The sequence below is a fragment of the Lampetra fluviatilis genome, chromosome 47 (assembly GCF_964198595.1).
Source record: "Lampetra fluviatilis chromosome 47, kcLamFluv1.1, whole genome shotgun sequence".
Lineage (NCBI taxonomy): Eukaryota > Metazoa > Chordata > Hyperoartia > Petromyzontiformes > Petromyzontidae > Lampetra > Lampetra fluviatilis.
The window spans coordinates 2,439,960-2,458,460 of NC_136321.1; the positions used below are offsets into that span (position 1 = coordinate 2,439,960).

At 52.7% G+C, this 18,501-nt stretch overlaps 1 protein-coding gene across 1 annotated transcript; it reads left to right on the forward strand.

Moving 5' to 3' along the window:
* Positions 1-226: 226 nt before the first annotated feature.
* On the forward strand, positions 227-3,007 carry LOC144947788 (enteropeptidase-like). The gene is made up of 4 exons (XM_078877141.1): positions 227-288; positions 1,265-1,515; positions 2,279-2,424; positions 2,849-3,007. The coding sequence occupies exons 1-4, from the start codon at positions 227-229 to the stop codon at positions 3,005-3,007; spliced, it is 618 nt and encodes a 205-aa protein (XP_078733267.1).
* Positions 3,008-18,501: the final 15,494 nt, after the last annotated feature.

The following is an 18,501-nucleotide window of genomic DNA, read 5'->3' on the forward strand; positions in this document are numbered from 1 at the left end:
TGTGCTGTACTAGTAGCGAATTAGCATGTTCTGTTTACGTGACAACCCTTACTAGTTGGCTGTATCGGGTTTAACGACACGTATATGTACGCGATCTAACCAAAAAAAAAAGATGTATTATAGTATTAATTGTGTTTTGTTGTTTTTCAGAATGTGGCTGGATCCCCGTAGCAGAGCGCAGAGTGAACAACCGGATCGTGGGAGGCTACGAAGCAAGGCTCGGAGAATGGCCCTGGCAAGCGAGCCTGCACAACTTCAACAGACTGGCCTGTGGGGGCTCCCTCCTCAGTGACCGCTGGGTTGTGAGTGCTGCTCATTGCTTCGTTAGGTGAGCGTTTCTGTTGCTTCACATGTCTTCTTAACACTTTACTCCGAGCTATAAATGCTCTGATACGTGCATTGTCCTTGTACTTTTGACCTATTGACGTTATCTGGTCTGTCACTTGTGAAACTAGGCACTAAAGAAGGCTGTCTCTGGTGTAGGCCAATCGGTTTCAAAGACAATGCATATATTATAATTATTATCAGAGCAAATTTATTTGCATGTTCACCACAAGTACGTGCGATTAATACAAACTTGATTCCTTGCTAAAGGTGTTTGAACATCTTAACACCTGTTTTATTGCCAGAAATGGTAAAATCTAAATTTATTTGTCATACTTTAAAAGGATGCATTGTGTTAAATGTTACACGGACAGACAAGTTGATCATCACAACTTGCAGCCCTTGGTCAGACCGCTTTTAGGATGAAAGCCTTCGCACACCGTGTTGGTCATGGGGTGTTGTTCGACCATACCTCACCACACTGGTCACGAATAACGTTGTCTGTGGTTAGGAATCAAACTTTAGGGAATTAAAACGTTGGTCAACAGGTTCGTAAGTGCAGTGTGCTAACCAATGAACCACCACTCCTCCCACTCACAATGAATCGCAACACCATTAGAAGATGTTTTTGTAGAATTGTATTGCAGAAAGAGGCATGAATATAAGTGGAAGAGGGATTAAGCATCTCAGAATGTTTTCACATTCAGGTATGATTTTTCGTAGTGCACTTGCAATCGTGATGCGTGCCGGCGCCACAGTCCAAATTTGTTTACCTGTACAAATGACCCACACCAATTACTCAGTTGAGATTATACAGAGCAGCAGTCATCACCCCTTCCTGAAAAAGTCTGAGACTCAATGAGGCTTACCTTTGTAAAAAAAACATAATGCCCTGTGGTATTTGATGCTGACTGTTGTGTCTGTGTATTTACCTCCCTAGTAACAACACAAACACCTGGACGGTATACCTGGGCCTGCACTCTCAGAACGATCTCAGCGCTTCAACTGTCGTGGCCAGAAGCGTCAACAGAATCCTCATCCACGAGCGCTACAACCGAAGCAGCCATGACTATGACATTGCTCTTATGGAGCTGTCAGAACGTGTTTCCTTCACCGATTACATACAGCCAGTTTGCCTCCCACATCGCTTTCAGAAGTTTCCCTACCCAGGGAAATCATGCTTCATTTCTGGTTGGGGAACCCTTTTTGAAGGTGGTAAGTCCATAGGTGAAATATTCCAAACCTGGGAACACACGTGGTTTCAGAAGATACTTTGACCACGAAATAGAGCATAGTTTGAGAGATTATTTAGTATCCATATATCATTGTCTATGGTGTAAGAACAAAGAAACGACAGTATTTTCATGTTTTGAGCCTCCACACTACCCTATTAATATTCTAATAAAATTGATCTCCTCATAGAAAGCAGTGCCTTTCCGTTTAAATTCAGGATTACAACCCTTGAGTTGTTTACGTTGTGTTAAATGTAGCACTTCTAATGTACAACAGATACAAATATAAAAAAAATCCATTGCTATGCCCACGATTCAAGGCATGTATGGTGATATTAATTTATGAATCGGTGCAATGTTATTTTCCGACGGCACAAGTTCAACATAATCGATAGTTGAACATTTATTTCGGGGGAATGTTTGTATAATGAAAAACAAATATAATATACACATATCTTCTACTGAACAATTCCTTTGATTTAATGGAGGCCCAAATCTTTGTTAGGAAACTAGTTTTTGTAAAAATCCATTGGAATAATGATGGCAGTAGGGTAGCAGAGCTCTCTGGTGCTCGAGGAATATCTGTAACAGGCATTAAGCTGATATACAGGTGCTATGCTGTTAACATTTAAATGTTCCACGATCTAAGTGTTGATGAAATATAGTACTTTAACAAGCAGAAAGGGTAAGCGGTTTCCAACACGAATTCTTGTACTTAACAGGCTACACACCCAACCGGCTTCAGGAGGCTTCAGTAGAGATCTTCAAGACATGCGTCACCCCAGGGCCGCAGGCTTACAGCCCATCTCTAATCACCAACAGGATGCTGTGTGCAGGGTACCTCAAAGGAGGGGTGGACACCTGCCAGGTGAGTGGCGATAACAACCAACAAGACGCAACTCTTTTGCTTTAAAACCAGCTGGAGCACATGACGACTATGGGCCCAATTATGTTCCACCAGGGGGAACTTGGAAAGCAAACTTCTCCAGCCAATTCACGAACACATTTTGGTGCCAATTTACTGGAAGGAGTGTGGGTGGGCCAACATCAACTGGACCTTCAACAACAATGTCATCATTCAGGATCCCAGTCCCATTGAACATTTCAAGCTGGCCTCAGCTGTACTGCTCTTTGCACTGAACATTTAAACCTAATTATCAGGCCTTTTGACATCCCATCTTTGGTATCATGACATGCCATCGCTTATACTGGATCATTGTAATCATCGCTCCATCAGGCTTTCTTGTTCGTCAGTCAACTTCTAACATTGGTGTCGTGTGTGTCTGTTGCAGGGAGACTCTGGGGGTCCCTTGGTTTGCCAGGACTCAAACGGCCACTGGTACCTATCTGGAATCACCAGCTGGGGCTATGGCTGTGCACGGGCTTACCTGCCAGGTGTTTACAGCAGGGTCACCAAGTTCTTGGACTGGATTCACCAGAACATGCAGTAGTCTCTTATACCGTCCTGCACCGACAAAATACTATAGATCATGAATATTAATTATGGGAACCGTAAATCAAAATAATTAATGCAGGCAATCAATATGTAAAAAAATTACTCATTGTAATTTGTTAAAATGTTCATTTATATCGCTGAATACTGTATTTTAAATGCACCAGAATGTAACAAGGTTTGCAAGTCAATAGTTGAACAAAGGTTTTGGGTCAAATCAGACAACTCTGATAGTTTTTCACATGGTATTTTGGTTTTGCAACACCTGTAATGGAGCCTGGCAGAGCAAATGTGCATATGATGTGAAAACCACTTAACCAAGGTGGAAGGGTGATTGTTGGCATTGGCAGGAGATTAATACATAACTTTCTATTTTTCAATGTTGCTTGATTCTTTCAACATTGACACAATGGACAATTCATGGACTGTCTAAAATATTTGGCCCCACCTGATTTTATATGACAGCAAAATTAAGTGCTGTCTAAACTATGTAAGATGCATTTATTTGTTATATTTTGACCTGGGCCATCAACTCGCGTCTCTCGTACATTAATTGCAATGGCTGTTGAGCAGTAGGGGTACTTAGAGGCTATCTATGGATCTTCTAGGGGACCACTGCAATGATCGGCGCATCCAGACGAGATGATGCGTTCCACAGGGAGAATGTCCTTCATGGAGGTTGTCTAAAAGTGTGTCCGTGGCAAGGTTATTGGTGATTTACTTTCACCTTCCCTGGTCAACACAGCCCATGAGTTTGTGAGTTTTGGTTTAATAACTACATAAAGACAAGACTGGTTTTGCACAAGGAGGCTGCAAAAAAACAAGTTTGTAATGCAATTAGCTTGTCACATGTAAAGTTACCTGAGACGCCTCTGTGTAAATGGGCTGATATAAAAAAAAAACATCATAGTGTGCGTAATAAAACTATGGAAAAATGTAATGAAGAAAATACTTCATGGAAATATATACAAAAATGAACATTTTAACTGTTTTTGTGGTATTCCAAAAATCATGGTATATTTGATTGGGTAAGATGGTTTGCTAGTTGGGGTGGAAAATGGCAATGATCCTTCATAATGTGAGAGACTGAAAGCTGCTCTCATGAAATGTAAACTTTCTTTTTCAAAACTGATTCACACGAAGCGACATACTATTTGCCACAACAATCCGTAATATATTTAAAGCATTTGGAAATCGATGCATGCTTAATAGTAATCTGGTGAATAAATATAAAAAATGTGTAAAGTATAACGTGTGTGCCTGGGTGACTTTTGGTCAGACCTTGAGATTAGGGATATTTTCAAAAGTTATACGACTTTCTATCAAAACCTCCACCGCAGGGGCCGATATTGACACTGCTGGCACAAGTCATCAACAAGTCCAATCAGTACAGTTCCCACTCGTTTTGTGCCAAATCAGTCCCATCTATTTTCTAGCCTGTGCCACACCTGTTTAGACCCAACTATACAGTCAAAGAGAAGCTGATTGGGCATGTGGTGGATGGACATGCGGGATATATGACACAGACAACTCAGCCCTCGCTTGACAAGAGGGGCTCACTGATGATGGTAATGCATCCAGATCTTTGAAGGATCTGTGAGCTCCTCACACAATCGTCTGATTAAACCCAGGATAGATTGTAGGCAGGCGAGCCTGAATGTTTAAAATCGGCACAGATGTTCCATTCGAGGGCTCCACATTTCGCAAGCATAGAGAAGTGACGACATAACTGTGGTGGAGAAACCCCAGAGCCTTGAAGTGATAGACCAGTATGCTTCCACAGCGCTACGCAGATAATGAAAAGATGCTGCCGCTCGAGTGATTCGGATTGAGACATGGGCTCCCACAACAGGAGCTCGTCATCATCACACTACCCAGGTATGGAGCATTTTATGAAATAAAATACCCAGGCAGGTGCTTTGTGTTTGTGGGGCTGATGCTAAGGCATCATCTATTCGTAGCGAGCAACTACTAAGGCCGGGAGAGTTCACAAGAGGGAGTTGAGTGGCCAGCACCACGCCGAACCGCCATTGTCTCTGCAGTCGCGATGCTTACCACACCAGGTACTCATTTGAGGCTGAGTCGACCTTGGGGAGGCCCAATATCGGTTCAGATAATCGTCACAGGTGTTAGCGGGAATAGAACTTGTGTTGCTGGGTTTATATCGCAGTGGACTAACCATTGCACCCCATCGCTCCCCAATATGCATGTTTTGTGGGGGTCGCTAGCCCCCGAGATCCCTCCCTCGATAATGCTAACGGCCGGGCTAACATCATCAATCGCCCCCCCGCTGCTAAGCGAACCGCCGCTAGGCTCCTCACCCATGGTGTGGGAGCCGTCGCCCGAGGATTCCCCTCCCCCGCGGGTCCGCGTAGCAGGCATGGTTAACCACGTACGCGCACACCCACACCCAGCTCTGCACGGCACTCACTCAACGCTGACCACTCACGTTAGGATCGCGCACCTGTGTTACACACGTCGTGAACGTGCGCGCACACACATACAGCTCCACACGCGATACCCACTCTTGCGCCGCTCTGCGCCGCGCTGGCCGCTCACGTTACGATCGCGCACCTGGGGTACGCCGATTACGCACGCCGAGAGCTTACGCAAGTAACGAGCACACGCAAGCGGGGCACACGCCGACACAGCGACTCAAGCCGCCGTGCGCGCGAGACAAACCGTACAACAATGCGCAGCCGATTACGCGCTCGAGCCGCAGGGTCGGGGGTCAGGGGTCCACCACCGCGCCGCACTTTACGCAAGTAACGAGCACACGCAAGCGGGGCACACGCCGACACGACGACTCGTCCCCTCCCCCACTCGCGCGTGCACGTCAACACAAATATCGTACAAGGACGATTCTCCTCTCACACGGCTGCGTAGTCATGCCAACACACAAAAGTGCTCTCCCCGGGCGTTAACGCACACACCTCCGTACCCGCACAATCGTACAGAGACCACGGCCTTTATGCATACAACGACCACACACTCGCGAATGCAGTGCACGCTAATACCACGTTCCAAAAACACCCAACAACACGGTTTTGTTACTACGCTCGAGATTTTATTAGCCCTTGCTAACCAACCGAGCCACCCGTGTGTGTGTGCGGGCCAGCAAGGCGCTTCTAACCCACACTCTGGTGCCGTGTAGCCCTATTCTATGCTGCGCTCTCTGCTAAACCGCTTTCCTACTCGTCCTTACCCCGAACTAACCCTCTCCTACGGATCCTACTCTCCGCTCTGAGGTGTTGTAAGGCGCGCAACACGATACCGTCTGTAGTCCTTGGTGACCTTGCGGCGCTCAGATCGTCCTGCAGACAATCTAGCGGCTCGCCCGATGACTCCTTCGTCGCTGACCCCGTGTCCAAACTCCAGAAGAAGAGAGTTCCCTACTGCCCCTGCGTTTTCTTTTAAACTATTCACATCAAAGGCTAGGCGCCCCCGTCCCGACCGCCTTGGTCTCTCGACCAATCCTGAGCCTAGGATTTCCCGCTCTTTTGCGATCCCGCCGGCCTTTGAACTTTCGACCAATCAGTCGTCCCGGGTCCTGATCCCAGCTATCTGCCTTGCTGACCCGTGTTTGTGTTTGTATGCGTTTCTAACTGCGGGGCTCTCTGAGCTCGCCGTGGTCGTGCGATCTCAAATCCGCCCACGGCGCCGCAGTGTTACTTGGCCTGGGAAGGGTCCTGTCCAATTCCCTGGCCCTGAGAAACCGTGGGGTAACCCCCCTAGGGGGCCCTCGGGTGAAAACTCAGGGTAGGTGACCCGACCACGAGGCCCTACGTGGGTGTGGGTGCGTGTTTATGTGGGGGGGGTGATGGGGGGCAGTGCGGCGGTGGAAGCCGGGCGGCTCCCTGGCTCGGCCGAGCGGCCCCGTCGCTGTGGCACCACATAGCCCCCCGGGGTGCCAGTCCCCGTCCCGGGTTGACTGGAGCACCTCGCCTGGGTTGCCCCCACGAGGTATCGCCGCGGGGTCCGCGGGATTCGCCCGGCCCTTGTGGCTGGCCTCGGGGGTGGCGGCTCCGTCTCCTGGGGCTCCGGCGGTGGTCTCCTCCTCCATTCCAACGGCTCCCCTCGGTCTCTGGCACCTGCGGGCTGGGGAACAAACTCAGAGGCGGTGGGGTTTAAGGGTCGCCGTCCTCGTCGCCCCCGGCCCCGCCCGGGGCCCCTCGGAGCCCGGGGCTCCGTGGGGCCCATATACTGCGCGAGGCCCCCGGGCACGGGGGGTGGGGGGACCCCGGGGTTTCGGGGTACTTGGACGGCGGGGCTCCCCCCCTCGGGGGCTGCTCGCCACGGCTTCAGTCGGCGGATGTTGACCACCATCTCCCGGCCCCTCTCTCCTCCCTGAATCAGCACCGTCCATGGTGAGATCTGCCGTCTCACAATCCAGGGTCCTCGCCAGTAGGTGGTCAGCTTCCCCACCTGTCCGGCACCGACGCGGGGAGTGTACAGCCACACCTCGGAGCCCGCAGTGTAGAAGGGGGGCTCCATACGGGGTCGGGCGCCCTGCTCTTGCCGCTGGTGCGCGGCCTCTCCGTGCGGGTAGGCTCGGCCCCTGGCCCCTCGCAGGGTCTCCAGCAAGTGCTCCACGGGGTGGCTCCCTTCCTCCCGTTGCGGCGGAGGGACACCGAACAGCAGATCTGCGGGCAGGCGAGACTCGCGACCAAACATCATTAGGAACGGGGTCTGTCCTGTAGATGTGTGAACGGCGGTGGTGTAGGCGAACAGGGCATAGGGGAGGTGTTCGTCCCAGTCCTGTTGATTCGCGGCCGCCATGCGTTTAAGCTTCCCGGCCAGAGTCTGGTTCATCCTCTCTACCATCCCGTTCGCCTGGGGGTGATATGCCGTGGTTCGGTCCTTCTGGATCCCGAACTCTCGGCACAGCGCCTGGAATAGTTCGGCCTCGAATTCACTACCCTGGTCGGTAATGACTCGTTCGGGGATCCCGCACTTAAGTACGTAGTTTTCCACGAAGGCCCGGGCCACTACGAGGGCTGTTTTATCCGGGATAGCCACCGCCACGGGGTAGCGGGTGAAGTACTCCACCGCTACAAGAATATATCGGTTGCCCCGGTGGGATCGTGGAAAGGGCCCCTGCAGGTCGATTCCGACCAACTGATTCGTCCGACTGACTCGGAACGGCCTCAGGGGTACCTGGTACCTCGCCGGCTTTTGCCCACACTGCTGACAGGCCCGGCAGCCCTGCACCCAGGCGGCCACATCTTGCGCCAATTTAGGCCAGAGATACTGGCGACGCAGAGTCTCCCGGGTGCGCCGTTCCCCATCATGGCCCCCGAGCGGGTGGTCGTGTACCAGTCGTAGTAGTTGGGGTCGCACATGGGCGGGAACGCAGATGCACCCAGGCTGCCCAGCGTCGGCCAGTTCCCTCACCACCCCGTTTTCCACACACAACCGGGCATACAAACCGCTCCAGGGCCCTGGTAGTGCATCCTCCTTCTCTCGCAGTGCCGCCTCCACCGCCGCCAGATCCGGATCTCGCTGCTGGGTCTGTCTCAGCTGCTCGTCGTTCAGGCCCGGGAAGGCGCAGCCGACGTCCTCCTGGATCCGTCCGATCGGGTCCCGAGCTGCGGGTCCCGCGCTTGCCGGGCGGTCGACGGGATCCTCGGTGCCACCTGCGAGGGTCTCTGTGGCGCACACTGCACTCTCTCTCGCTGGGGGGGGGTCAGTGGCCGCGGCCGCTCGGGGGTCCGTTGCCTGCCGGCAGCGTCCCCCCGTGAAACACGGGCAGGCCTCCTCCGCCCTCGTCTCGGCGAACACCGTGGGTCGCCTCGACAAGGCGTCCGCGTTTGCATGCGTCCGGCCAGCCCGATACTCGATTTGCAGGTTGTACTCCTGCAACTGCGCCAACCACCGGGCCATCTGCCCCCGCGGCTCCTTGAATGTAAGAAGGAACTGCAGAGCATAATGGTCAGTGCGTACGCGACATCTCCTGCCGTACAAATACGGCCGGAACTGTTTGCATGCGAAAATTACGGCGTACAACTCTTGGCGGGTCACGCAATAGTTCAGCTCGGCCCCACTCAAGGTCCGGCTGGCGTACGCGATGACTCGTTCCGTCCCCTCCTGTACCTGTGACAACACCGCGCCCAGCCCGCTGCTGCAGGCGTCGGTGTCCAAAATAAAATCGGTGGTAAAATCGGGGAAAGCGAGGGTGGGGGCGTGGGTGAGGTGATCTTTGAGAGTGGTGAAGGCCGTCTGGCAGGCCCCCGTCCACTGGTAGGGGTGCTTAGGGGAGGTGAGTTGGGTGAGAGGGCGTGCAATCTCGCTGAATCCCTTTACAAATCGACGATAATAGGTGGCGAGCCCCAAAAATGATCTGATCTCCGTCAGATTCCTTGGCCGTGGCCACTCCACTACGGCGCGTACCTTCTCCGGATCGGTGTGCACGCCTGCCTCGCTGACGCGATGCCCGAGGTACCCCACCTCGCGTTGTGCGATGTAACACTTACGTGGCTTGAGCTTGAGATGAGCCGCTCGCAGTCGCTGGAACACCTCTCGAAGCCTGGACCAATGCTCAGACAAAGATCTACTGAACACTATCACATCGTCCAAGTAAATCAGGCACTGTTCCCATTGCAAGCCCCGCATCACCAACTCCATCAGCCGCTGGAACGTCGCAGGCGCATTGGTGAGTCCGAACGGGAGTACTCGAAACTCGAATAGTCCCATCGGGGTGGTGAATGCGGTTTTCGGCCGATCTTCCTCCGTCATCTCCACCTGCCAGTAACCGGACGCCAGATCGAGGGTGGAAAAATACCGCGCTCCTGCGAGACTGTCGAAGGTGTCGTCGATGCGTGGGATGGGAAAAGCGTCGCCGAGGGTGACTGCGTTCAATTTTCGGTAATCAACGCAGAACCGAGTCGATCCGTCCTTTTTCGTTACCAGTACCACCGGGGCAGACCAAGGGCTCGCGGAGGGCTGGATTATGTTATCGCGTAGCATATCCGTGACTGCCTCTTTGATCTGGGTCCGTTCAGGCGCGCCCACTCGGTATGCGGGGAGTTTGATGGGTCGGGCTGCACCTGTGTCAATTTGGTGCTTGACCAGGTCGGTCCGGCCCACGTCCGAATCGTGCTCACTGAACACGTCGGGATACTCCCGCAATAACCCGCGCAGCTGATCGGCCTCCCCCTTAGGTAAGGCTGCCCAAGGCACATGTAACGCATCCTGCAGGGGAACAATCTCGGCTCGGGGGGTCGGGCCGACCCGCCAGGCCAGATCCTGGCTGTCCTCGGGGCGGCCAGGGTCCTCCGCCCAGAGTGCGAACACCGAGTCGTTCGAGTGGCGAGCGTGCAGGGGGTGTACGGTGGCTACCGGGGTGCGTCGTCGTATCATTGCCGGGGTACTGTGTGGGTTAAACACACGTATAAACAGCCGGCCCCCATCTGCGTTTACCAGTGTGGCTGACCCTACCACCCCGTATCGCGATGCCAACTCCGGGTGAGGAGTCAGCATTACCTCGCCCGATGGTCGGTGGGTTGGGTCGGTGGAGAGGGTTGCCACTGGCACCAGCATCTCGGCGAGAGGCCCGATGGTGACGGCCGACACCAGCGTAGCGGCCACGGGTGTGAAGCGTGGGCGATTCGGCTCCTGTCCTAGGAACGGAATCCGCTCCCCGCTGCCCTCCACCGTAGCGCATCGTTGCCGGGGCTGTACGTTAAGTCCCAACTTTTCCAGGAGGTCCGTTCCTGCAATGCACTCGTGGCACAACACACTCGAAACGTAGAATTCCTGTGTGCACACCTGGTTTCCTAGACGGACCTCGAGGGAGACCTTCCCCAGCAACCCCATCCCGGCTCCGCTTGCCGTGTGCAGCGCGCGATCCGGGGCCTGCAGGCAGCCCACGTCCACCCCGAGCATGCTGCAGTGCGCGGCGCTCATGAGAGAGGCCACGGCGCCCGTGTCCAACAGGATCCGGGTGCGCTGCCCGTTCACCTGGCCTTCCACCAGCGACGTGGCTCCCGTTATCCCTGCCACCAGCTCCCGCAGCCAATCGCCCGAGGTCCCTGCGCCCTTGGGTGTTGTCGTTGTAACCTGTTTATGGATCACTCGCTCGCCATTATTATTACAGCTGGTTTGGGTCGGGTCTACGTCGATTTCATCCCCCGGTGGTCCCCTCTCTAGGGGGGGCTTAGTGTTTGACCTATGCATCGGCCTCGCACGGGCGAGCTGAGGGCAGTCCCTCATGAGATGCCCTCGACGGTCGCACACATAACACGTCCTGGGAGGAGTGGCGGCTCTGTGGCGAACTTTCTGCCCACTCCCTCCTCCCCCCGTGCGCTGTTGCTCATACTCTGCTTCTAGTCGGGCTATCCTTCCAGTTAGCCCTCCTACCGTGGAGTCTAGGTCCCCCATTTCGGATCGGATGGTCTCAACGGAGGATTGCAGTTTGGCCATATTTTTATTCGTTTCCTCACCTACTTGGTTTACCTTGTTGTCTATCTGGGTTACCTGGCCGGAGACATCCTTTATACCCGTTTGTATACCGGCAACCCATCCCGGGGTTGTCTCGCGGGACACTGGAGGCTCTCTTTCCCGGCCCCTTACCGTCCTCGCGAGCTCCTGTTCCTCCTCCTCGTCTTCCGAGAGCAGGCTCGCAATGGCGCGCTCTCGTCCCAGCCCCCGGAGCTGCGCGCGTTCGCTGTGAATTCTTTCACACTTACGTGCGCGCTCGACAAGGGTGTTAAAGGGAAGACGTGGGCAGCTCATGTCTGGCTGCCACCACGCCGTGCGAGACAGGTACCGCTGGATTTTCTCGGCAGCCAGTTCCTCAATAACCTCAGTTGCGTACCCTGGGCGTGCGATCTTTGTTAACTCGCGCACATCCTCGGCGTAATCACGGAGATCTTCGCCAGGTTGGCGACGGCGCGCCTCTAAGGCCGATTTTGCTTCCTCCTCGTCACGCGTGCCAAAACGCTGATCGAGTCGGCGCATCAGCTCCTCTAGCTGTGTCTGTGCGCTCGCGGGTAACGCTTCTACAAAATCGGCTGCCCGCCCATCAAGATTCATATTAAGTTGACGTACTGCCTGCACGTCCGTCCATCCATTAATTTCCTTAGCCCCTAAGAGATTGCGGGCGAATGCCTTCCACGAAGGGGCCCCCCTGCCGGTAAATATTAGTCTTATTTTAGCGTGAGGTAACGCGGGGGTCCGTACCGCTTCTGACACCAATTTGTGGGGGTCGCTAGCCCCCGAGATCCCTCCCTCGATAATGCTAACGGCCGGGCTAACATCATCAATCGCCCCCCCGCTGCTAAGCGAACCGCCGCTAGGCTCCTCACCCATGGTGTGGGAGCCGTCGCCCGAGGATTCCCCTCCCCCGCGGGTCCGCGTAGCAGGCATGGTTAACCACGTACGCGCACACCCACACCCAGCTCTGCACGGCACTCACTCAACGCTGACCACTCACGTTAGGATCGCGCACCTGTGTTACACACGTCGTGAACGTGCGCGCACACACATACAGCTCCACACGCGATACCCACTCTTGCGCCGCTCTGCGCCGCGCTGGCCGCTCACGTTACGATCGCGCACCTGGGGTACGCCGATTACGTACGCCGAGAGCTTACGCAAGTAACGAGCACACGCAAGCGGGGCACACGCCGACACAACGACTCAAGCCGCCGCCGCCGTGCGCGCGAGACAAACCGTACAACAATGCGCAGCCGATTACGCGCTCGAGCCGCAGGGTCGGGGGTCAGGGGTCCACCACCGCGCCGCACTTTACGCAAGTAACGAGCACACGCAAGCGGGGCACACGCCGACACGACGACTCGTCCCCTCCCCCACTCGCGCGTGCACGTCAACACAAATATCGTACAAGGACGATTCTCCTCTCACACGGCTGCGTAGTCACGCCAACACACAAAAGTGCTCTCCCCGGGCGTTAACGCACACACCTCCGTACCCGCACAATCGTACAGAGACCACGGCCTTTATGCATACAACGACCACACACTCGCGAATGCAGTGCACGCTAATACCACGTTCCAAAAACACCCAACAACACAGTTTTGTTACTACGCTCGAGATTTTATTAGCCCTTGCTAACCAACCGAGCCACCCGTGTGTGTGTGCGGGCCAGCAAGGCGCTTCTAACCCACACTCTGGTGCCGGGTAGCCCTATTCTATGCTGCGCTCTCTGCTAAACCGCTTTCCTACTCGTCCTTACCCCGAACTAACCCTCTCCTACGGATCCTACTCTCCGCTCTGAGGTGTTGTAAGGCGCGCAACACGATACCGTCTGTAGTCCTTGGTGACCTTGCGGCGCTCAGATCGTCCTGCAGACAATCTAGCGGCTCGCCCGATGACTCCTTCGTCGCTGACCCCGTGTCCAAACTCCAGAAGAAGAGAGTTCCCTACTGCCCCTGCGTTTTCTTTTAAACTATTCACATCAAAGGCTAGGCGCCCCCGTCCCGACCGCCTTGGTCTCTCGACCAATCCTGAGCCTAGGATTTCCCGCTCTTTTGCGATCCCGCCGGCCTTTGAACTTTCGACCAATCAGTCGTCCCGGGTCCTGATCCCAGCTATCTGCCTTGCTGACCCGTGTTTGTGTTTGTATGCGTTTCTAACTGCGGGGCTCTCTGAGCTCGCCGTGGTCGTGCGATCTCAAATCCGCCCACGGCGCCGCAGTGTTACTTGGCCTGGGAAGGGTCCTGTCCAATTCCCTGGCCCTGAGAAACCGTGGGGTAACCCCCCTAGGGGGCCCTCGGGTGAAAACTCAGGGTAGGTGACCCGACCACGAGGCCCTACGTGGGTGTGGGTGCGTGTTTATGTGGGGGGGGTGATGGGGGGCAGTGCGGCGGTGGAAGCCGGGCGGCTCCCTGGCTCGGCCGAGCGGCCCCGTCGCTGTGGCACCACAGTTTCTCTCAACAAACACAGATTCCCAGTATAGCCTTAACAGATTGATGGGAGAGGTGCTGTTAGTGAGCACCCATGAAGGCAGACACGCCACACGAGGGAGTGGGTGGCCAGCACTCCGCCCGGCCGCCTTTGTCTCCCTAGTGGCGATGTTTACACACCGCACCAGGTACTCGTTTTAGGCTGAGTCACCCGAGGGGAAGTCCTGGACCGGTTCAGATTATCGTCACTGGTGTTGGCCGTGAGCGGGAATAGGAACTTGGGTCGCCAGGTAGCGCAGTGCGTTAACCGCTACACTACCGCTCCCCATATGTGTTTCACAAATTCTCACACGGTTTTTATTATTATTACACGCTTTTATTTAACTCACTCCACTCCGTCTGTTGTATCCTAAAAAAAAATCGTCTAACTCAATTTTTACCCACTTCCCAATGTGCTATCGACTACAAACTTGAAATACCTATGTCATACTGATGGCAAGACTATATTCTATCATGAAAAATGTTTTAAACATTTTACACGCTTTTACTCTGGGTCGTATCCTAAAATCTTGTAACTCAATTTCAACCGTATTCCCAATGTCGTATCGACTGCAAACTTGGTATAGGTACGTCACACTGATGACAATACTATATTCTATCATTACAAATTGAAAATATATTTTTAAACGATCTATTTTACGGCTCTAATTGTCCACGCTTAACTGACGTTGGCTGTAAATCACCACGTGGTCCCTTACGTCACGGCAAGCCTCGGGGAGCCACGCCGAGGGGCGGGGGATGTGGAAGGAGGGGAGGGGCGATGGGGGAAGGGGGCAGGGGGAGGGGCAGCTCGGACAGTACATTTCATTAAAGCGTGTTTTTTAAAAGTATTTTTCAATATTGTATTCTCTGTACTGTGTCTGTCACTCCCTCTCACGCAAACACACACTGATTGTCCCTCTCTCATTCTCTCTCAATGATCCACCCCGTCTCACGCTCTGTCTCAAGAACAGACACTCTCCATCACATTGCACACTCTCTGTCCCTCTCTTTTTCCCACACACGCATTGTCAATCGCACTCTCTGCTACACCACTTACTGTCTCTCTCTCTAAAACTAACTCTCTCTGCATCTCTCCCTGTCCATCCCCCGCACTTCCACGCACTCTGTCTCTCTCTGCCACTCTCTCGCTGTCTGTGTCTCTCCCCGTCCCTCTTTCACACTCTCTGTATCTCTCCCTGTCCTTCTACACTACCGATCCCCCCCCCACACACACAAAGCCTTCACATACATTTGGGGCAAGTGCTGTTTACGAGCACCTATTAAAAGCCTGCACGTACAAAAGGGGGGATGGGTGGCCAGCACCACGCCCGACCGCCTTTGCCTCCCCAATGGCGATGTTTAGACACCGCACTAGGCACCCCTTTGAGGCTGAGTTCACCATAAATATCGCTACATATTACCTGGTGATGCCACTCAAATAATAAATAACTCATCAAATGAGGGCCTACTGCAAGATAACTTTGCCTCTTATATTTGTATGTATTTTCAATTTAGCCACCCCCTCTATCTGACTAACAAGAAACTGCTTGGACATGCTGTGGCTGGGCATGCAGGCTACATGACCCCACTCAAGTCATCATCCACTCACACACATCACAAAGACAAAGATCCCAGGTAAAGCCTTAACAGACTTTTGGGGAAAGTGTTTTTAGTGAGCACACACTCACCCAATCGCCAACATTCAGTTGGCTGACCAGACGATTACGTAAGATGGGTGACATTGTGCCAGAGGGTGACATCATGATATCTGTGAACAATGAACATGTGTAACTACATATCCATTACCCACGTGTATCACGTAAGTGTAATAAAGTACTCTTCCGCAGTGTCGATCTCCGTTGTCCTTTATTTGGGTTCGTGTAAATCTCGCTCCCACGGCGTCCTCGCTCAGGCCCGCGTCTCCTCCGTCGAGCACTCTGCAGCCACACTGCTGCTCCGCTCTGCAGCCACCCTGCTGCTCCGCTCCTCCTCGCTCACGGCCAGCCTTCCACAGCCCGCTAGCCCCCCTGCGCCCGGACACCGATGGCCGACGGTGCCGAGGTCTCCTAACACGTGGCGATCGCGCCACCCTCCCAGTACTGCCCAACGTGGCCTCCTCCCGTTTTCACTCTGTCTTAACTCCCCGATCCTTTCCGGTTCTCTCCCTAAATCCTCTCCCCCACGTGACCCTAACTCCTCCCTCTCCTCACATGACCCAGACTCCGCCCCCCTCAATCCTTGCTCGTATTACATAAGGATGTGTGTTCCCTGGTTAGTCTGCCCCTGGTAATGGTTTAGTTTTAATAGTTTTAGATGGAAGGATTGGACCAACAATCTCGCAAGTCCTGATACTTACTCTTTTTTAACATAAATTAGATTATTTAGGAATACATTTGTGATTATTAAAGGGTTTATTGGTTACTCAGGAGCTATTATTAGGTTAATATTCAGATGACAAATTAAAGCTGTTCATCAGGGAGAACATCTACATTTACTTATCACCATGTCCCATGGTGTAAACAATTGCAGCCTCCAACTCTGATTATGCACTTAGTATCTATCTGCTATGAAGAAGGGTAATTTCCTGAAACGTTGCCTATCATATATTTTTCTAGGCCACAGTGATATGGACGACTGTAGAGTTTTTCATAATTGAGTGACTGTGTGGTCAAGTCAGGTTACTGGGTGATTGTGTGATTGAGTCGGTCAGTAATTTAAATGCATGTGAGGTGGATGGGTTTTTGGATTAGTGAGCGATTGATGGAACGGTGCGAGTGAGTGAAATAATAAACTGAGTGAGTATGGTGAGTGCGGAAGTGTTTGAATGAGTGGGTAGTGAGTGGTGTGCATGAGTTTGTTAATAAAGAGACGAACAAACAATGCGCTAAATTAATGAGTGAGGTGATGGAGTAAACACGAGTGATTTAGTGAGTTGGTCGATAAATAGCCTGCAACTTTCCTTATTGTGAATGTTACTTGTAATTGAATAACTCGAGTCAAACTTGTACCCTTGTACCCAATATTGCGATCTTGAGAGCAAGGATGACGAAATATCTCATCCACAATTTAGTGTTATGTGTAATACTGTACATCTGGGTGGGGTGCAGTGTGATGATTACATGATGTGCCTTTATTTAACACAGTAGCTTATTCTCTTGTATAGCTATTCAGTACTAATGTAGGTGCCTGGTCGATCCAGGTTATATTGTTGAGATCAGGTTATCTAAGGCAATGTTATGATGATGTAGTGTTCATTCATTGTATTGATATTACCAAGTATTAACATACGCTGTATTTGTGCTGTGTTTTTCCATCAGTTTTACCTCGTTCAATTCAATAAATTAGGTTTGGTATCGGATGTTCACCCTGGCTCTGAGGGTTTATTGGATAAGAGGTTAACTACTCAGATAGCGGTGCAACGCAGCGCACAGCGAGGCCGAGACACGTAATAAAGCTATGCTATAGGTTAATGTGTAGTGATTGTGGTGTCATTGCTGTGTGCACACGTATGACGTCACTGTGCCGGGAGCGTTACTACCATGTGGGTCTGACGTCAGGGCCGGTGCTGGACACGTGACCGGATCCCAGTGGGGGCCGGGGGTCCAGGGGGACCTCGGGGGGCACGTGGACAGCAGGGGGGGCTTCGAGAGGGTGAAGAAGAGAGGCGTGGCCGGGGTGGGGCCCGGGCACGCCGAGGCCCATATAAGCGGCCTCCTCAGAAGGTTCGAGGCTGTTCCTGCGGAGAATGAAGACGCCTCGTGAAGATGCCAAGAAGAGAAGGCCTAAAGTGAGCGGACCGCCAACAGCCACCTGGCTGGGTCACGCTGGAGTAGCTAAGAGACAAGTGTGTGTTAGCTAGGGTAGGTCGGTGGTCACCACCCTATGTGTAGAGTAAGAGTAAATTTTGAGTAACCGTTGTGTTCATTAATAAATGAGTGTTACCTCCCAAGAAGTGTGTGTGCCGAAATTGAACCCAATACAAATGCAGTAAGATATGTGTGTGTATATAACACAGTTGAGAGTCAGGTGATGTGCGAATGTCTGTATCTCATTCTCCAGGTCCTGGGGGTTGATCGCTCAGGAAAGTTGTCCTCACGGGACACCAGCAGAGTCAGGCGAGGGAAAGCCTGAGGCCTCGGTTCATAATGGCCAGGGCCTGGGTAAATGGTCAGAAGTGGTCAATATCATGCAATAATAAATATAACATTAAAAGTTCACAAGAAAAAATAGTAAGTCGGTGTATGAGTGGGTATTGAGTATGTGATTGAGTGCTTGTGTCAATGAGTTATTATTCAGTGGGTTTATGAGTGGATAAGTGGGTTATGGAGTGGGTGGGTAAGCAAGCCATTGACTGATTGAGTGAGGGAGTGAGTTGGTCAGTGAGCCAGTAACTGAATTAGCAATTAAATGGGTTAGTGAGCAAGCAAGTGTGTGGGTGTGCGGGTGTGTTAGTGAAACGAGTCGGTGTCTCGTAAGTGAATTCCCACCTGCTGTCTGGGCACTAGAGACCTGTAGAGCAGTGAGCTGAGCATTGTGCACGTCGGTCAAAGGGGGACATGCCATAATCGGTTGGGGATGCTGCGTG